A 21,956-nucleotide genomic window follows, 5' to 3' on the forward strand; every position below is an offset into this window, starting at 1 on the left:
TTTCTCAATATTGGGGTTATGGCTACTGTTTTGAATGATGTTGGATTAGGAACAATACCAGTAGAGAGAGATGAGAGAATGATGTCAGTGATAAAATGTACCAGAGAGCTTGAAACCGAACAGTAGGGAGGGGGTCGAACTGGCAAGTGTAGGGCTTGGAGCGGCGGGTGGAACAATTATGCTTTCTGTTGTAGGTCTAACAATATATTTAGGGTCCTTTTCCTCTAACTTTTTCTTACAATGTCCTCTAGTGTTGTTCCGATACCGTTTTTTTGGCCCCCTGATATCAATTCCGATACCCAGCTTTGCCGTATCGGCCGATGCCGATACCATACCTATACCTATTTATTTTTTTTTCCCCAGCATGAAACATCTGTCCTGCCATTGGTTCAGAGCATTCAAGGGCTAATAGGATATCTCAGCTCGGTATGCAGTGAACATGTCACACATCAGTGAATGTCTTGCATGAGCAAGACACAAGATGCTGCATCCAAAGTCCTATATTCGCGTCAGAATGAATGGTATCGGCATGTTACTTGTTAGTACTCACCAATACCGATACCACTGTTTTAATGCGGTATCGGGACCTCTGCCGATACCAGTATCTGTATCGGAACACCACTAATGTCCTCCCTTAATATCCATTAGATTAGAACTACAGTACATGCAAATGACTTGTGCAGACGGCTTACTGTATACAGCTCATATAGTTACAGTTTGTATAAGAAATACTGTACATAAACCCATAAGGCCATACATCCACAAAGTGCAGCATCCCCCCAAGTTAAATAATAGGGTCGGGACCGGGGGCCTTGAGTCATTGGTTGTTTTCATCTCAAGTTGTTGTGTCTGCAGCAGGAAATTGTCTAGCCTTGAAAGAAGATTCTGTCCAATGACCAAACAGCAGGAAGTGGATGTATAAGTCAGGTCATGGTGAACTCTGGGCAGAGTTCATCATCAGATTTCTGCCAGTGCTTCACATTTGAGAAATATTTTGGAATAGTATTAATTACAACTTAGTTTGCAGTAATATCACTGCTTATTCTTGAGGTCCGATTCTCTCAATACATAGTAGTTTCTGTGTTTCTATCACATTCCAAATCTGTTTGAATTTTAAATAGAAGTCTGCTAATATATGTCATTTATGAAAATATTTTATTCTATTTGATCATTTTGGATTATGCGTTATTCTAAATTATATTTCAATTTATTTCTCAGTTTTGTCTCTAGCCGCCATCATTCTTTGCTGTAAGGCTGACCACAAAATGTCTTCCAATGGAGACCTCAGTGACCTTGGGAGCTGCGATAGCTTCTGGGAGGTACAGTAGCTACAAGACACTAACTGTCACTTCAAAATAATTGTTTTTGCAACAAAACCCACGCGCCATTTCCACCAGAGTATAGGCCTCGCCTCAATGTGGCCCCTGCTCAGTTCATCACTGTGGATGTTGAAATAGATGTGGCGATAGCAAAGGCCGAAATTGCATGAATTAGCGCTTTTAGACCTCAAATTGTCAAACTTTGATTTGGAACATTTTTGAAATGCATAGCATGCCTATAAATGACAACATTCTTCAGCTGCCGTAAAGTCAGTCAAAAGGTTTGATTTTAGGGGCAATCTCCTGAAAATATTTTTTTTTATTGTCAACCACCAAACCTCCATTGCATCTTTAGGTGAACACTGATAATAACCTTGGAAAAATGCTGAGCCAATAGAAAATGCATTCAAGTGTAGTTTTATTGTGTGCTTAATATGATCGCTTTGTGTCCTATAAAGCCGGGAAACTACAAGAGGACGGTGAAGCGGGTAGACGACGGCCAGCGACTGTGTAATGAGTTGGTCAGCTGTTTCCAGGAGCGGGCTAAGATTGAGAAGAGCTATGCCATTCAGCTGAGCGACTGGGCCAAGAGGTGGAGAGGTGTGGTTGAGAAAGGTTAGTTCAATCAGATCAGGTGGATCCACCATACAAAAAAAAGGCCACAAGATCTGATTAAACAGAATCCTCCTGGAAAATAGTTAGATGAATAGATGAGCACACTATACAGCAGGAGACAGGCTTAATGCCCATAAAATTCAAAATACTGTGGCAAATGTTTTGATTAAAGCATTCTAGTGTCATTAAGCCATGTTTCACTTTTGTACATTTACAGTTGTGCTCATAAGTTTACATACTTCAAGGGTATGTAAACTTTCAAGCATAACTGTATGTACTGTAGTTCTTTTGAAAAACACACTGCTGGCGTGTATTTATCTGTTAATTAAATTTTTGACTTGGTTATACATAGACTGTTATTTATATTATAATTTTTTTGCAAACAACTCTGTATCTTTATTTCGGCAAATTACTTACGTGGCCCAGCTAACCCTCATGAGTTAAGTGCCCATGGGTCCTTTGAAAGGCACTATATGTATTGAAGCAATCATCATCATTACTATCATCATTATTATTATGATTATACTTTACACAGATCTGATCTTTTTTTGGGGGGGTCCAAACTCTCTGATCGGCTCAAAAAATCGTGATTGTGTAAAGCCTAATTATGATTATGGCCAAGAAATGTTTTTCATACAAATATTAACATTTCGTGACAAATGGTACACATTGAACAAGACTGCACAGTCAGCTAAGTTGCCGCCATGCTTACAGCTTTTCCATTGATCAATCATTTTATATTTATTATGGCCAAAAGTTTTTTTTCCCCATAATAATTTACTGTATTTATGATGTTACTACTCCCCTGGCATTGGTTAGTTATAGACTATGCCTGCTGTCTAAAATAAATGGGTTTTGTTTTGTACCTTAAAAAAATAAACAGTTATAGACTATGCCAAATTCAGCCATCTTAAGACATTGCCGTAGAAATGGAACTCCATCGTAAGCATTGTCATTAAACATTATCTCTACAACTTTGGCTTTGCCACCTTTACCAATATGAAACATGTCATACTTTCTGTCTACCGGTAATCAAATTGATCAAAAAGAGTATTATTTTTTATGCTTGTATTTACTGTATTACTCAGGCCCTCAGTATGGTACACTGGAGAAGGCGTGGCACGCGTTCATGCAGGCAGCCGATCGGCTCAGTGAGCTGCATCAGGAGCTCCGTGACCGGCTAGCAGCAGAAGACAGTGAGAAGGTGCGAAATTGGCAGAAAGAAGCCTACCACAAGCAGATGATTGGAGGTTTCAGGGAGACAAAGGATGCCGATGATGGCTTCCGCAAAGCTCAGAAACCCTGGGTCCGCAAATTAAAAGAGGTTTGATACGCCCATTTTTATACCCATCTCAGGATGACTTTATGAGTGTATATATTATTTGAGAAGCAGTAGTGTGCATTTGTTTTTGTGTCTAGTTGGACTCAAGTAAAAAGTGCTACCATCAGACCAGGAAAGAGGAATGGTCAGCCGTTAACAGGGAAACGCATGCTAAGGCCGACCCTTCCAAGTCTCAAGAGGAAGTCCGCAAATATACTGCTCGTGTGGAGCGCTGCAACCAAGAGGCTGAAAAAGTATGACGCTTGGCTTACATGCACCGACACACTTGCCTTGATTATCTGCATATACAACACTAATATTGCATATTTGAATGCTTAACATCTGCATGCTGACATGTGGAGCCCTTGCTGCAATTCGAAAAAACAAAAAAAGCCTACGTCTATTTTGTGACTTTGAAACATGGCCGGACTTGTTTCCTGTGTTTTCTACTCTCCAATGGCAGAAAGTTCCAGGTCATCAAGAGGGAAATGATCAACCAAACATAGGGAAATCCTTTGACAAATTCGAGATCAGTCAATTCACAGAGATATATAAGGCAGACAAGAGGTCTTTAACAAGAACCCTGCAGCATGATTCCAGGAAGAATGAGATAACATCAAACATTTTGGAAAATAGTCTATATTTAATACACTTCATAGTCAGGGTGCAGAATAACAATCTGTCTTATATGACATCATTTAATTGCAACAGCTCCATGCGGATATATTGTTTACACAGTACTTAACAAATACAATTGCTCAAAATTAATTTCATAGCATTGCTCATTCCCAAAGTCTTTTACAGTTTTTGTCATGGTCAATACACCAGTACCGAAATCTAAAATATATTTTCATGTAAATTTACAGTTTTTGTTTATAAGGTAATACACATTATTTTTGCCCAAGTATCTAAACCAAATAAGTCAATTTTGTGTTTAAATGTTCTGACTGAGAAACCCCAGTGAGCCTGCTCAAATTTGGATATTATTTCTGGCTCATTTCAGTTTAAAATTCCACATTCCTATTCAAAGTGGTGGTTGAGAGCTCACGGGAATTGAAACAGTCAAAATGAACGCTTTATGATGTTGGGTGTTTTTTGTTTGTTTTCTTTATCGTTAGTAAGCACTATATGTACATACACTCCTTTTTTTTTTAAACTGTTTTACACAGGTCTGTACTCTGTATGTGCAGTAATGAAGCTCGATGTATCTTACTAAGGGTCACGTGTTTTGCAGGCTAAAGATCGTTATGAAAAGGCTTTGGAAGAGCTGAACCGCTGTAACCCTCGCTACATGGAGGACATGGAGCAGGTGTTTGACCTCACCCAGGAAGCTGAGCGCAAGAGGCTGTGCTTCTTTAAAGAGGTCCTGCTGGATATCCACACACACCTCGACCTGTCCAGCAAAGAAGGGTAGGACACAGGCACATTAAAGGAAATGGAGTGTAAAAAATATACTACATAGTTCTAATGCTTGATCATTAAGGTATTTCGACAAGCATCCCACATTCATCTTATATAGGGAACTTCTTTTGAATTGTGAAAAACATTGGATAATACACATCAATCCCTCTTTAGCGTATGCCACTTTCTGCTGAATTTAGGTCTGGACTGTGTCTGGGCATTCTATGGGCCTCGATACACCAATCCGACGTCGGCCAAATGTGACCAATGCCTACCGCCTGTGGCGTCAGCACGTCACGGGGGAAAACTGACGCAAGTACACTCATTTCTGGACTATAAGCCGCGGCTTTTTCACTCGCATTCGACCCTGCGGTTAATACAAAGGTGCGGCTTATCCATCAGATCACAAGGAGGCACACTATAAAGGAAGCGCAAGAGCGTCAGGCAGAGCAAAACAAACAAAGTGAGCCCAAATACAGTAGGAGAGACAGAACAAGAGCGAGACAATTTGCGCCCTCATTATAGAAAAGAAAGTAGCGAAAACCCGGTGCGGTAACATCAAAACACCTGCGGCTTACAGTTGGGTGCGCCTTATAGTCCAGAAATTACTGTGCACACCGCAAAAGACAGACACCAACGGCAATTATTAAGTACCTTTGGCGGCGGTAGTCACTATTTCTCATTGTTAGTAAACCGAAGAGCTCTTACATGGGTGGAATATAAAAACATAAACAATGCATACTCATGATGTATTCCCACACGTAGCACACCCTCAGGCTCTTTACAGAGCATCGTGTAATATAAAAGTAAATCCTACCAGATATATCCAGTTGCGTCTCCATTTCTTGCCATAGTTTGACTTTCATCACTCGATCGTACCCTTTAACGGTATTGTAATACAAATGCTGGTCTGACTTGAACCATAGCGAATAATTCATCTTCTGTTCTTATAATTATGTCCAAATGTGAAAAATGAGTGTTTGTAAAGTAATTGTAAATGCTTTCCATTGCTTACTGTTCGCATTCATCATGTCCATTTCTTGCCCCATGCGCTGATTAGCTAGTTAACAGCCAATCAGAGTGATGAAATCTCACAACGGGCTGTCACCAGTAAGTGAAGTGCGCATTACATTTGCACATGCGTGAAAATCAAGTTTTAAAAAAGCGTTGCTATCAAACATTGCTATCATTCGAATGGTGGAGATCAGAGTGCTGAAAGTGTTTGCATAACTTCACACCTTAAAGCTTGCAAGCATCGTGTAAACGGCTTTCAGCCTTAAGTGAAAAAACGACAGGTGAACTTTGTGCCATTTTTGGAGTTTATAGGCAAAAAAACACCATTGCACAGCTCCAACAAGACGTAATTGTACGCTTGTAAACTTCCGTTCACTCTTCCCAATTTCTAGACAGAAAAGAAAGATCCAACTGGAGGCTAAAATGTAACATTTTTTTCAACACATTTATTTTGTCAATATCCTAAAACCGAGGGAACAGAAGCATCACGAAGCTTGCTAGTGGATGTACGTGTAGCGAAACTCACTGATTAACTTGACAGAAATCGTTTTCCAGTCACTGCCACTTAACTTCACTTGACATTTAACTAGAGAAACATTTCCACATTGTGTTGGCTTACATACTGTATTATTGCGGCATGTCACATTGGCAATTTATTCGGTGAGTGTTATGTGGTCAGAACAACTCTATTTGTGTTTTGTTGGCAGTGTTTTGACTATGCATTACAAAACTAGCGATTTACAGGGACATTACGTTTCTTAGCAGTGCAACATATTACATACTACGGTTCACTTAATGACATCTCATTACGTTGTGTGCTGTCAACAATATCCCCAATGCCGCCAGCTGCAGCAAACTGCCACGCTAGCTTCATGCCGCGGGTCACACAGGACACACTGCAGCCAGTCATTAGAACCTCCTTCCTGGATTAAAACCCCCACAGTGAAGAAAAATCCTACCCGTCTCTTGATTGCGTTCTGGTGTCCCTCTTCGACCCGTCTCCTGGTAAAGTGCACACATTCAGCCAAATATTAAGCACTTAAATAAGCTTTGTAGTGTCCCTGCACAGGGCAGTCAGTATTGACGTGCTATGCATGTTTAAAATGGATTAAATAAAAAAATATTAGTTTTCAATGACAAGTTGGTAGCCTGCCTACCCATAATGCACCACACCCCCGTGATGCACACTTCACTTATTAAACATGTCGAATCCACCGAAAATGCCCCCCAGACATTCCTCAATGAGATCTGACATTACGACGGTGATTTATACATTAATCAGATGCTCGGACTCTTTCCGACTTCCGACGTTGGATTAGTGTATCGAGGCCTTAAGACGTTTTTCTTTTCCTGAAATTTTTTTTGTTGATTTTAAAGGTACAGTGTATACTCTGAGTCACTGGCATGTTGAAAGATAACGCTCTTCAACTTAATTTCGCCGAAAATACCCGGAGGTTTGTTGTCGTCGTATGTCTTTTGGCCATTTGCAGTTTTGTTTTTTTTTGCGTCCACCAAATTCATACTTGGTCTCATCAAACTCTAACACTGGCTATTCCTAATTTAATTTGAATTTGACAGATTGATGTCAAATTTAGATTTCTGCTGCTCCTTTATAGTTGTTTTCTGGCATCTTGTCTTCTCTGACCAGTATTCTTCTGGACATTTCTTCATCGTTTTTCCAAGGACATCCAGTACTTTAATGCCAGTGTTGGACCAAAAAAAAAATAATAATATTTATGGCACTATTTAGCATTCAATGTTCATTCAGTTCAATTATTATTCTGAACACAGCTACAATATAAGAGGGTGTGTGTTGCCATATACAAATATTTCTCATGCTGAATTATAATTTATTTATGTTTGTTAGATTCATGACTCAAATTAAAGGAATGCAGGTATTGTATGGCTAAGTTTGTGTACACTGAAGTTAATGGAAAACTCCTGCTGTTGTCCATTAACTATTGGTCTCACATTCTGTTTAACTAGCCCACCATTACCATAACAACCCTGCTTGGCAAATATCCAATGAGGTCTTAACACAAAACACATTCTTTTGATTGATTCCTTATTATGGGGGTTCTACAGGAGGTGCTGTCAAACAGTGACTTGTTTGCTTTTCATGTTTGGGTCAAGTCAAAATTGATTTGATAGCTGTGGAGATATTTGACTGTGCAAGCTGAGATCACTGTGTGACAAACTCAGCATTATGGGTTGGAATTGGGGGGGGGTTAGAATCACCAAATGACGAATTTCGACCCACTTGGGTGCGTGTGACAATCAGTGGTACTTTAACTTTAACTTCAATGAAAGAACTATGTCCTCTTTCTGTGACCAGAGTTCCTGTAGGAGCACTTTGGCTTCAGCTGTCACAAACTTTAGTTAGGGAGGCTGTCGTTAAATGAAGTGGTTTCAAGCAGGTTTAAAGCGCCATCAAATGGACTTGTTGGTTCAGTAATCATATCAACAGATTTGTCTCATTATGTATTATAACAAGCAATTTTCCAAATATGGATAGGATTGAAAAGGGGTTTTCCAATCTGCGTTCAACTAAGTATATATATTTTACATGGCACCGCGTGTATTTTGTTGTTCAAAGTTCATGCCATTCGAGACCCGAATAAACACTTGCACAGTTTTTTGTTTGCTGTCCCAAGTTTTGAATCGTGTTTTGCAGTATAGACACTCAGGATGAGTTAAATCAAACCAAACATGGCTTTTATGCGAATGCTGGTTCACCAAAATTATTGGAGTGGTGGTTTTAATTTTATCTTACTCAGTAATATGTTTGTTTGTTGGTTTTTCACTAATACTTGCAATTTGGTCACTTAAACTTCATTTTTTGCTGGCGTCGCTTTACCAAATGTTCCATGGTGAAAATCATCCGAGCTACCAAAAGCACACGACTCTCCTCAGCACTTTAACAACTGTTGCCAACAGTGTGTGGAGTCTTGGAGTGAGCACACTATTTGGAATATCAAGCCCCAACTTAGATGCTGTAATGTGGACAAGATTACCAAATTATATTACAGGTGTTAACACATCCTAGTAAGAAGTATGAGAAAGACAAGAAAACTAACAGGCTTTTTCCACATCTGCTTTGTGTATTGTATACTATCCCACTTGCCTGTAGTGGTGGGAAAAAATGCCATTTTGCTTGCATGAATAATGAACACAACATGAGAGGCTTTGCAAGTCAGCAATAATCAGAGAAAATATCTTTACAACTCAAAAATATTTTCTGCCTTTTACACTTAAGCAGGTGCAGCAGCGTGTTCACTAAGAGGATTGACCTTGCTGCCTGTTGTCCCATGTGACCAAAAATAAGTCATTTCTAAGGTTCCGATGTAGGTCCTACTTGTAACAACAAGATTTTAAGTTGGCATGGCAGGTGGCCTTGTTTCCTCAGTACCAAGTTAGAATACTAGCAGCAAGTACAAACAAAAGCTCTGTATTCATTATACATGTTCTCTTGTTTAGGGGTTGTGACTTCAAGTATCTTTTTGTTCAATGGAAAATGAAGAAAAGCTTTCTCAGACCACCCACTGCTCATGAAATACTCTCATCACTGCAACGCATCCATAAAGGGCGTAGTTAACGTGTCACCCTGTGTCACAGGTTCCGAGAGCTGTACCGGGACCTGGGTCAGACCATCCGAGCAGCTAATGAGACAGAAGATCTGCGTTGGTGGAGAAACACCCACGGGCCAGGCATGAGCATGAACTGGCCACAGTATGAGGTGGGGAAACACAAAATGCACCATTCAGAAAGAATGAAGAACATGAATAATTTGAAGATAGTCAATGAAATTGTGAAATTAAGAATTTGATAAAGATGATGTATCGTCACTCTTTTGTCTTCCCGTTTGTACTCGCCAGTCAGTATAACGTACTTTGCGTGTGTTCACTTCAGACAAACTGAATACTAAATAGGCTTTTTGTGAAAGCCCTGTTGTGTTACTGAGTCCTGAGTGGGTCAGTGGAATGTTGACACACGCACACACACACACACACACACACACACACACACACACACACATACAACCGCAGACAGTTTTCCTTAGACTCTCAGTGGAAAGCTACTGCAACTACTGATTTTGGACTGGTCTTGTAGTGGCACAGATATTTACACACTGCAACCCCCCCTAAAAAAAAAGTAAACGGATATTGCAAGATAAAAGAAAAAAGAAAATTACAGGCACATCCAGTTAAGCATTGAAGTTGAGCAATTGTGACAATAAACCTATTACCTTCAGAATTTGGAAAGGCCTGAAATAACAAATCAACTGTTGACTATTAATTTAGGACTATCATAAGAAGTCACAGGCAGTCACTTGTAATCTGTTCCGCTGAGTTTGGTGTTTTCCTTGCAGCTGTCTGTCCTTCCACACACGGTTCATCTTATGATGCTGAGTCACAAGCCGAAGACATAATTGGAAAGCCCTTGTCCTATTTTTATACAGTTTGCATAAGAACTTAATAAATCATAACAGACAATAAGCAGATGTCAGATGTGGTAATGTAAACTGACTTAATTATGCTGCCATATAAGGCATGATGCGTGAATACCTTTCAGTTAAAGAACTGTTTTGCCTGTCAGACACTTGTAAATGTTGTTTATACTGAAGACCAACGTACTGATTACCGGTTTGACAATTTACCATGATTTTAAAAAGTCAAGGTTTCAATTACTGCTCAAACTGTTGGTCACGGTAATTATTCATATTTTCTTTTTTGCAGGAGATTGTTAAATGAGCCGCTAATTTGAAGTAAGGATGAGAGACCACCGTCGTTTTGGTCTCTCCGTTTTGGCTGAGCAGAGATGGGAAGGGTGAGCAGTTACAGGGAAAAGGAGGGCAGAGGGAGACTCGAGCATAATTGGATGCTTTTTTACTATGCAGCGAGTCCTCGAGTTACGTCGTATGCGACCTACGTCGTTTTGACTTTTCGGTGCCCCGTCCGAAGCACCTTCTTTTTCGTTAATTTCCCACAGTAATCATGCCATTTTAAAGTTATTTAAAGTTATGTTGTTGTTACATCTAGCAACGGACGTCCATCGAGCAGGTCGGCTCCCCATCAGGCGCGTCATATTTCCGTGTTTTAAGTTTGAATTAGTTCCGCTCCGCCGTCCGTCAGCAATGAATGTCCTTGCGGAAACACGAAACATAGTGGTTCCTGCCCTTCCGAGTCACGCAAATAGTTTTTTAAAATTACAAAGTATTTTGATGTAAATATCGACTTTAACGGTGAAATCCGACTTAAGTCAAAATTCGGGTTACATCGCAAGCGTAGGAACATAACTCGGACGTAACTTGAGGACTCCTTGTATTGATTAATGTGCATTGTCCTAAAAAAAATCCCTGTCCGTTATAAAAATAGCTCACTAGTGATGGGACTGTGACATACTAAGGATTGAAACAGAAGAAGATTGTCTATTTCACGGGGGAAAAAATGCTCATTTTATTTACTCCAATATATATATATATATATATTTAAATACATTTTAGTGCTGTGATTTTAATACAATTTAAAGCAACACTAAGGAACTTTCCGTTTACGTTGATTATGGCGGCGCCATATGGACAAAAGCGTTATTGTTACTTCTGAAGGAAGACCGCATTTCTTATGAGGACAAGCGTATTGGGTGTTTTTTTTTAGCTCACGCCAGTGAGTGAAACCCGGGCCAATGTTGACCCTTGACTGTCCTTTTATCCTTGTAGCTTCCCTTTTCCTTTTTTCTTTTTTGTCTCCTCAGACAAATTTTTTGTTTTGTTTTCCAGCTTCTGCCAGGAAAGCAGTAATCGTGCGTCGACATTCAAATTGACTTTGTCTATGTAACGAATGGGGAAAGATTGAAGTGACGTATGCCATAAAGCATTCAGCACATTTGTCGTTTTTTGTTTGGCAGTGTTCTACTTCCTACCATCCTCTTCAAAGTTGCTTAGTGCTAGTAAAAATGATACAGAACCCCTCAGGCCATGGCAAAGGTAGCGTGCAACTAGTTTTAAGTCAATATGTCATCAGAAGAGTTATGAAAATATTCTATTAACTCTTTGACTGCCAAAAAACAAAATCCTACGGAGGACCACCAAAGACGTTAAAAGACGTTCACCAAGTTTTTTTTTTTTTGGGGGAAACTGGTGGAGGAAAGCCTTGGCCAGCTGTGCTGAAAGTATCAAACAGATCTAGTTAGTATAATGCGTATTTTTGGCCCCTAGATGGCAGCGATGACTCTCTTTGGACAAGATTGGGTAGGCGTCAGTAGAAGATGTGAGGCGGAGCTAGAGTGTTGAGGGGACAATGGCTGAGGAAGCCATAATGGCGACTGGTTGCAAGCAGCTCACGCATGAGCATTTTTTTCAAAGACGAAAAGCATCGACCAATGCTAAAGAGCACATTGATGACGACGATGATGATGATGGTGACTCCGAGGTTGACGCCGAAGTTGGAAGCGTTGACGCGGCGGCTATGATCACGTCATAAAGCCTCACCGGCTAGCGATGCTAACGCCGGAAAACGCGGAGCACAACCGAGCACTTCTGCTCAGGCGGACGTTCAATCAGACGACGAAGAGTGCCCCGAGTCCAATGCATATTCATCGGAGGAGTGGGTACAGTCTGATCACAGAGAAGACACTGGTTATGGACTACGATGCCACCATGAATGGAGCGGATAAGATGGATCAGAACATCTCTTACCACCCGGTATAGGAACTGAAGGACAATGAGGAAGCCAGACGTAACACCACCGTAACGTCACCGTATCATGATCCTGAGAGTAGACTTGATGGCAACATGGCCAAACACACACTGCAGTATATATTTGCTATTCCCCGGAAAAAAAGGCTGGAAGAAAGTGTATAGTCTGCACGTGAAGGAGCCATCGCAGTGAAACTAATCTGTTGTGCAAATCCTGCTGCGTCCCCTTGCATGCAGGGGAGTGTTACAAAAAGAAAAACTGTATTTGAAACATTCACACAATTGTAAATAGTACCACGGTTGCAAAAATTTGTAAATAGTTTGCCAAATTGTTTTGTCAAATTGTTACACTGTTGAATGTAAATAAACGTATTTTGCTATCAAAAAACACTTTTTCATTGTTGGTGGTAGTGTTTTACAGAAGTAAAGCACTGTTTAGGTGTTTGTGGCATCATTCATGGAAAAAAAAGGTCAAATACACGAGAGTGCATGAAATACCGTTTCACAAAAAGCTTGATTTCTCTGTATTTTGTTTCAAAACAGAGCATTTGGGTGAAACTAACCATTTTCTATTGTTGATTACTGAAAAACGGAATAAGGTAGAAACAAACATTTTTTTCTGATGAAAGATGAGAGTCCAATCTTTCATTTGGTAGTAGGTGTGTTTCCATAGTCCAAACAAAATTTTCTGTGGACCTTGAAAGATCAGTCAAAATGCTTAAATCGGCTGGCACTCACGGCATCCCTTTTCTGAAAACGTCTGGCAGTCAAAGAGTTAAGGTTGAAAAGTTCCTTAGTGCTACTTTAATGCCACGGTAATTTTGCTTGGATATCATACGTCACAATCGGTCCGTGCCTAAACACAAATTAGATTCAAAAGGCATATCAGTGATTGATTTTAAGTCAGGTAAAGTGTCGCTGCAAGATTTCAGACCTACAGTGTATCGTGTATCGTTTATCGTTTACAGTGTGTAAAGTATTCACAGCGCTTCACTTTTTCCATTTTTTGTTATTTTACAGCCTCAGAAATCACACGTGTAGTACATATGTATTCACAGCCTTTGTCACAAATCTCAAAATTGAGCTTAGTAGCATCATTTTTTTCTCTCACTGATGATCCTTGAGAGGTTCCAACAGCTTAATTGGAATCCACCTGTGATAAATTCAGTTCATTGGACATGATTTGGTCCCACAGGTGCATGTCAGAGCACAAGCCAAGCATCAAGCCAAATAAATTGTCTGTAGACCTTCGAGACAGGTTTGTCTCAAGGCACAAATTCTTTCTGCTGCTTTGAGTGAGCACAGTGGCCTCAATCAACCATAAATGGAAAAAGTTCCCAACCAGCAAGACTCTACCTAGTGCTGGCCACTCGTCTAAACTGAGCAATTGGGGGAGAATGGCTTTATTTAGGGAGGTGACCAAGAACTCGAAGGTCACTCTTCCAGAGCTCCAGCAGTCCTCTGTGGTGAGAGGGGAACCTTCCAGGACAGCCATCTGGCAGCCCTTCCCCAATCAGGCCTGTATGGTAGATTGGCCAGATGGAAGCCACTCCTTAGTAAAAGGCACATGACAGCATGCCTGGAGTTTGCAATTCTGTGGTCTGACGAGACGATTAAATTTTGGTGTGAATGCCAGGCGTCTCATTTGGAGGAAACTGGGCACTGTTAATCAATCCCCACAGTCAACCATGGTGGTGGCAAAAACATAAAGTGGGGATGATTTTTAGTGGCAGTAATTGGGAAACTAGTCAGGTTTGAGTGAGATAGAGATGAATGTAGCAAAGTACATAGAATACTTGGATGAAAACCTGCTGCAGAGTGGTCAGGATGTCAGACTGGGGCGACGGTTGACCTTCCAACAGGATAGTGACCTTAAGTACATAGCCAAGACACCAAAGAAGGAGTGACTCTGAATGTCCTTAAGTGGCCAGCCAGAGCCCAGACTTGAATCTGATTGAACATCTCTTGAAAGAGCTGAAAATGGCTGATGGAGCTTGCAAAGAGGAATCGGCAAAACTACCCAAAGATACAGTACGTGTGCCAAGCTTATGGCATCATATTCAAAAGGTCTTCAGGCTGTAATTACTGCCAAAGGCTGTCAATGTACATATGATGTCTTAGTTTCTTCATTTTTAGTAAACTTAATTAAAAACAAAAAACAAAGAAAAAACCCTTTTCCACGTTGGGATAAAGTTGTAAAATAAAATGTGAGAGAAAAATACAAAAGCTAAACGTCGCTTGATGACACAAAAATGCTTTGAATGGTCACCAAAATTCTTCTCAATCAAATCTCTTCTCATGTCAAATTAAACATCTGAAAATATCAAAACCATTGCAACAGTATTTTGGATGTTATGGCCATTAAGCCTTTGCCTCACAATATAGTGCAGTCAAAAGTTCACATACCCTTAGGATTTCAAGCGCAATTGTATTTGTCTCTTTATTTTGTTGTAAATAGCAGAAACAACAAAAATCATGCCTAATTAAATTAAATAAAGCTTGACTAGGGATTTTACTGGTCATGTTATGTTTTCCCAACTACTTGTGGCCAAACAGAATTTGCAGAGCAGGATCATTTGTCCCCTAAAGGCCAATTTAGAAAAATTGGCATAAACCAGCCGTGACGACCAGCTGCTTGAATGACAAATTAGTGTTTGACTACATTATGCCTCTGGAAATAGAGATGGGCAGGAACAAGTTAAACACACAGGTAGAGTATTACCAAAAAAACCCAGCAGGGTCCTTAGTATACCACATAATTATATTTCTATGGCACCAATCCAAATGTGTAAATTGGAATGTGGCATAGTTTACCACTAATCTATGTTAATGCAGTAATATTGTCGTAATTATTAATTTCACTAATACATTTGTATGAAAAAAAAAACAATCCGATGAGAACAGTATATATTAGAAAACAGCAACATCTGATAAAGTGAAAGTTGTGGTCACCTTGAACAGCATCAAACTACACAAAGACTCACTAAATAGCTAATAAGAACATTTAGTCAAAATGACTTTATTTGAAAAGGTTACACAAATGAGATTAATTTTAAATTACGTGTGCACACAGGAGTGGACTCCAGAGACAAGTCGGACCATCAGCAGGAAGGAGCGAGGTATACACTCTGACGACAGCGTAGTTACCCTCACCAATATCGTTTCCTCGGGAGGAAATGACATCCCGCCCAGTCCCATCACCAAGAAGCCAATCAGGTACAAGACACTCTTCAAATTCGGTTTAGCAAATGTTCATCTTCAAAATGTAATGTGAAGTATAGCAGTACATTAGTTGGCTGCTAGTATAGAGGTACATGCTGCTGAATTTCGCATAGAGGAGAGTGGTTCGATTCACAGGCAGTGTCCCAATACCCAGTCACTGCTGGTTCCAAGCCAGGATTTAAAATAAAAAAAATTAAAAAAGGGTCGCGTCAGCAAGGTCATCCGGCCTACAACTGTGCCAAACAAATCATGGGGTTTTGCCTTGATTGGTGACCCCCTGATGGGACAAGCCAACCAAATGACTACGAGGCCTCATTGGAGGGAATAAAGAAAGTTCATGAAGAGTAATAAAATATTATATAATAATAGATGTTAAAAATAATCATTTAAAAAAAGTGTTTGTGAGGTATAACATACAGGTAAATTCTAAATGATTCATGCCTAAAATAGAATTTTATTTGTGTGAATTGTCTAGATTTAGTTTGATTTAAGGCATAATTTTATACTGTCATTTTGCTATTATTGTATATTATATTTATTATAATACATATATTGCAATAAGTATGAATGGTTGTCTACATGTGCTCTGCTTGTTATTCCTATATTTATTTATTTATTTTATTATTTATTTTAAGTATAAAAGTCCCCTTATAAATAACTGACAGTATACATTAAACAGTATGTAAGTCAGGTAACATCAAAGTTTTGAGTAGCAGAATGTACAGTAAGTCTGTCGTTTCCTCTTCCGCAATGGAATTGTTAATATTGGTCGTCCCCCTAAGGAGTTAACGTTGTCAGTTTAACACTGTCGTTGAAACGTGTGTGTGTGTGTGTGTGTGTGTGTGTGTGTGTGTGTGTGTGTGCGCACGCACGCGTGTGTTCACCCTCCCCTTGCAGTTTGTCCTCGAGCAAAAATATTTGACTGTAAACGAGTCGAACCCGGCAAATCCCTCCCTGAGCCAGCAACAAGCACGATGCCACATTAAACGGGCTTCAGCAGCAGATGGAGACCTTTGTGCTCTTTTTTCCCCCTTTGACAGTTTTAGCTTGCTTTATTTGAATGGAAAGAAGTAGCTTGTGGATTCTTGGGAACCTTTATTACAGCACACTCTGCTACAACACCAATGTTGTTTGAATGTTATTGGTTTGTTTGTCGTTCCATGCTGTGTGAGCTTATGAACTTGGAAACTGTACTCTAATCCTTTATCATAACCCTAACCCCCATTACCCTAATTGCTCATTTTTAGCATCATATCACAAAAAAATACATTTTTAAGCACACACACTTGTTTTTACACTTTACACACTTTTTAAACACATAAATGTATTTGGACACAAAATTAATTGCAAGCATAAGATGTATGGAAGATGTACTGTATTGCAATGTGTGTGTGTACAAGCAAGCACCTTTCAGAGGCGGGGCCTTGTGAGGTTGCATGTGACATTGGCGAGCCACCCCATATTTTTATTTGGGCCCATAACTCATAAATTGCGGTGTTTGTATCGGGTTCTACCTCGATATTTTGTGGTGTTTTTTTAGATTATCATCCTCCCCATTTTCAATAGTGAGAACCCCATGAAATGATTTATTTTGCTGCTATTTTTGTCATTTTTTCCCTAACATTTGACAAAATAAAAACAGCTCTTTCTTTCATTCAACACAATCTATTACATTTTTTTACATTTACATTTTATTACATTAGATTACATTACATTATTTTACATTTTTAAATAAAATATTGAATATTTGGTCAATGAAGAATTGTGGTAAGTTTAAAAAAAAAAAAAAAAGAGATTTTTCTTTTAATTCTTAGCGAGTCAGTGTTCCATCGCTGGTGAGCTATTTTTAGAACAGACCCTAGTTACTCGTACACGCTGGCACCTCCACTGTAAGGCCAATGTGTGTGCTTTATTCTTTCTGCCCAACTGTGCACGTGCAGGGTCAGAAGAAGTAGAAATAAGTGAATTGAAGGCAATTAACTTCAAAGAGGCCACTCTTTTTATGCAACTCCACAAGAAGAGCTCATTAAGGTGACAGACAGTGTTAGCGGTTGTTGGGGGGAATTTATTATAATCATTATTTCAACGTCCTCTACTTCGCTGATAGTCACCTATCACGTGTGGGCGTTGAACGTATCACCCACCAAAAATGAACCCGATTTCTTGAAATATGAAGAGAAAAAACATTTGAGCTGGTGGACATGATGTCCATAATTTCCAAAAGCAATTTGAAATGTGGACTCGTCGGACCATGGCACACTTTTCCACTTTGTTAGTCCATCTCAGATGAGCTTGGGCCCACACAATTTGGTGTCGTTTCTGGGTGTTGTTGATGTTTGGCTTTTTTATTTATGTTTTACACAACGTGTTTGCTGTCAATTTCTTCATCAGGGTTGTAAAGGATGACTCTTCCGACTGGTCCGACGAGGAAAACCCAAAGAAGTTGGCTCTGAACGGCGTTGGCGATGCGGGGGACAAAGGGGACCTGCAGGTAGAGGGTGTGCGAGTCCGAGCGCTGTATGATTACTCGGGCCAGGAGGCTGACGAGCTCAGCTTCAAAGCAGGTATTAACCCTGGCTAATGCTGCAAGACGACAGGCATCACAAGTGGCAATCATTTGCTTGCTTTGTACAAAATGTCAAACCGTAATGTCATATGGAACAGCAAACTTTGCTCACAGCGACGTCTCCTTACTGAGCGTGTGCCATTCAATGTGAATCATTGTCTAAAATAATCATTTGACCTTCAAGTCAACGGAAAAAAAGAGACATTTTCTTCCCTCCTTGTGATGCCTCATCTGCACATTTTCACACACACTCATGTCCAGCCTGAACTTTCCACATGAGTACTGTTGATGAAATGCGTGTGACGCTATGGGAAGTTGAGCATAGCGCTCGTCTGCAAGATGCGGGAAATTCTATTTAAGTCACAGCAACAAATGATTTTGACTTGTTTAACTCCTGCAAGGATCAAAGTCTGAATTTGTGCTCTAAAAAGTTAGAAAATCCTAATTTTGATTTATTTGGTTGTGGTAACAAGGAGTTTCCTGATGCTGTGATTTAAGATGGATTGTAGCACCCCATAATGTAATAATTTCCTGATGATATAATATTTGCATTTAACTCGATCAAAATGTGATCAAACCCAATAATATAATAATTTCACCAATAATGTACCGGTAATAAATAAAAAAAAATCCTGACTAATAACATTTATACCGATAATGTACCTTATTACGTAATATCATATCCCATAAGTCTTGTGTGGCAGAGCAGTTCTAATCAAGTGAGCGGAGCTTACTTTGATTAACTCTCTGCAGTGTTGGTTTAACCTTAAATAAATCAACTCAAACTTTTGGTAAAAATGTTATTACAATATCAGTCAGGATTATTATCACATCATAGGTGAAATTAGTACAATGAGTTTTGTCACATTTCTGTGTCTGTCTTTTTCTGTCAAACAGCAAGTGGCAAAATGGCCGCCCCTGAAATGAATTAAGGGGGATTTTGCTGCCTAACTCATTCCACAAACGAAATATTAATCAGGATGCCATGTTTAGACCAATGGGGTATTGCCACGGAGGAGGCAAGGCTTCCGACTTCCTGGTTTTCACACATCAGCTTTGTTTCCGTTTCCTGTTTCTGAAGTCCATGGCATCTACTCCATAGAACATGTTATTGTCAAGAACATGTTTTGTAATGACTTTCCATTGAAAATGTCTGAGCCAGGTGAATTTGTCCACCTACAGCAGTGTGTTTGCTTTGCATTCATTTAACGTTTGCCCCCACGTCGTGTTCTTGCTCCCTCACCTTTACTCGATTTCTGATTTAGCGCCAACTGTTGGTGTGATCTCGCAGTTGCAGTTTAAAATGACACCACAGCTAGCGCAACACTGGTCAGAAAAAAACACACACACAAAAAAACGTCCAAATGCTTTTCAAGATGTCACATGCTTTCCAGCTTCAAGTGGCCTGAAATTAGGTGGACATTTTTTTTATGTAGGAAAACTATGCACACGCCTAAGTACAACTTTTTTTTTTCTGTGCCTTATTTGGTTCATGTTTCCTTTTTTTCATTTGGCTAGCACAGTTCTTCATTGATCATTTGGTTTTGTTTGCACACAAGCAAACTGAAAAATTGATTAAAATTGGTTTTGCTTTGGCAGCTTGTTTACACGGCAACTGCACATAATGCAGACGTTTGGAAAAAAAAAAATACTCTTAAAATGTTAGTTCTTGAAAACACCAGCATTGTTGTTCTCTATGTAAACACTAATGTTGCTTTTGCAGATTTGTCACATTCTTTCCTAAAAGGTTGCTCATGTGTGCCTTTTAAAAAGAGCTTAATAACTTAGCGAAATAATTAAAAACGTGTGAACAACTGATTAACCACGACATTTTCCTAGCGGTTTATGAGTGGGATGAGGGTGAATCGTACTTTGTTTGTTTTTGAGTTTTTAGATTTGCTGCTGTTTATTTCTGGCTTATGTTTTGCACTTGAGGCTCCACCATAGTTGTTGTACGTGCGTGTGAACGTGAATTTGAACACGTAAACCAGTGTGCGGTGCAAATGTTTGTAACGCTCCTTGCAGGTGACGAGCTGCTGAAGCTGGGCGAGGAGGACGAACAGGGCTGGTGTAAAGGACAGCTGAGCAACGGCCAGGTGGGCCTCTATCCCGCCAACTACGTCCAGCAGGGCGCTTCCTGATGACCCGCCCTTCCTCTTCATGCGGCCAATGGTACAACTCGACTCAAGATGCCAGGCCCGACCTACCCTAAAATTGTTTGTGCTGTCGTTGCGGCACGTTCAGGCAATGCGGAATTCACGTTTAAAACTCATCACTGAGTTGTTGTTTTCTTTTGTATTTTTCTGTTGAACACCAAACTATTTCAAACCGGTTTAGATCCAAATGGTGGATTTACACGTTAGCGCGAGTTATTGGTTTACGTATTTCATTAAATAAGAATTCCCTCATGAAGAGGGAGAAGCCACTTAATGTCACTATTTGTTTATATATTATCAGAATATAGTGTGAAATGTTGAATGCCATGACGTTGCAAAAAAAAAAAGCTAAGCTAGCCTGCAGCAACATATGAGTGGCATCCCTTGATGAAATGCAGCAACAACTAAAATTACATAAAAATTAAAGTTAAGCGAAAGTTAGATTTAAAAGTCAAATATATGCTTCAAACCAAAAGAGTATTTTAGGGGAGGTTTATGAGTTAAACTATAGATTGCTTTGCTTTGGGTTTATTATTTCCTGTCTGACATCAGCTGCTGGGTGACCATGTGCTCAAGAGTCCTCAGTTTTTATTTTTATTTGTTCCCACATTTACAGAGGATGTTTGTTACATGCCAATCTGACTGCCGCCCTCCCGTCCCCTCTTCAGCTTTGTCTTTAATTCATTTATGTTGAAGGTGACGCTGCATTCACTTGAGCTTATTTGTGATAGCTGTGTAGAACATCAGCTGATTTTGGTGAGGATGGTCGTTATTTCCTTGAATTTAACTATGTTGGGGACTCTTAATTTCATCTCTGATGATTTTAAGTGTCAGAGAATGTGAAGCAAGCTTACTATATTCAAGATTCTGGGTTTGTGAGTTTTAAGTTTGATGTAATTACACGAGGGAGCCTCTTCTCTGCATTAAGCAAATAACTACAACCTTACTAAACACTTTTTGGAGTCTATTCTTCACTCAATGTGTCATCTGTACAGTGCATCAAGTTGTGAAAAGCAACAATAAAGATCTTTATACGCTATTTCCTCTGGTTTTCATCGCACATTTTGTACACAGCTATACCAAATTAAAGAAATTAGTAACGAAGTATGTAATTAAATAAGTAATTAAAGAACGAAGAAAGTAAGTAAATGTAGAAGAAGTGATAACGAAGTAGGCTACAAGGGAGTCCTTGAGTTACGTCGTTTCGACTTTACGGCGCTCGTGCCTCGTCCGTAGCCCCTTTTTCGTTAATTTCCCACAGTAAACACGCCAATTTAAAGTTGTGTTATTGTTGGCTCCAACACCCGACATCAAGCTGGTCGGCCGACTCGCCATCAGGCGCGTCACATTTCCGTGTTTAGTTTGAATTAGCACCGCGCTGCTGTCCGGCAGCAATGAATGTCCGTGCGGAAACACGAAATTTTATTCTGGGTCGTGCAAATATGTTAATATTACTGTACGGAAGTATTTATGACGTAAATATTGACTTTACCGGTGAAATCCGACTTAAGTCCAAATTCAGGTTGCATCGCCAGTGTAGGAACGGAACTTGGGTACTCGAGTAATTAAAGAAATCAATCAATAAAGAAGCAGGTATGTAAGTAAGAAAATTCAGTAAAAATAAAGAAGTAAGTGTGTGTGTGTGTGT

The 21,956-nt window shown here is 39.7% G+C and overlaps 1 protein-coding gene across 3 annotated transcripts in view; it reads left to right on the plus strand.

Moving 5' to 3' along the window:
* Positions 1–21,347, plus strand: part of pacsin3 (protein kinase C and casein kinase substrate in neurons 3) — a 30,315-nt gene extending 8,968 nt beyond the window's left edge. For 2 of the 3 annotated variants that reach the window (XM_077563746.1, XM_077563747.1), the window contains 9 exons: positions 1,219–1,319; positions 1,778–1,934; positions 3,023–3,258; positions 3,354–3,509; positions 4,490–4,665; positions 9,286–9,406; positions 15,438–15,580; positions 17,978–18,150; positions 20,178–21,347. In XM_077563746.1, coding sequence (XP_077419872.1) covers positions 1,266–1,319; positions 1,778–1,934; positions 3,023–3,258; positions 3,354–3,509; positions 4,490–4,665; positions 9,286–9,406; positions 15,438–15,580; positions 17,978–18,150; positions 20,178–20,293 — 1,332 coding nt within the window. In that variant the 5' untranslated portion in view covers positions 1,219–1,265 and the 3' untranslated portion in view covers positions 20,294–21,347. The remainder of the gene's footprint in view (positions 1–1,218; positions 1,320–1,777; positions 1,935–3,022; positions 3,259–3,353; positions 3,510–4,489; positions 4,666–9,285; positions 9,407–15,437; positions 15,581–17,977; positions 18,151–20,177) is intronic. The other variant, XM_077563749.1, reaches the window with a different exon arrangement.
* The last annotated feature ends 609 nt before the right edge of the window (positions 21,348–21,956 follow it).

This window comes from Vanacampus margaritifer, chromosome 4, assembly GCF_051991255.1.
Source record: "Vanacampus margaritifer isolate UIUO_Vmar chromosome 4, RoL_Vmar_1.0, whole genome shotgun sequence".
NCBI lineage: Eukaryota > Metazoa > Chordata > Actinopteri > Syngnathiformes > Syngnathidae > Vanacampus > Vanacampus margaritifer.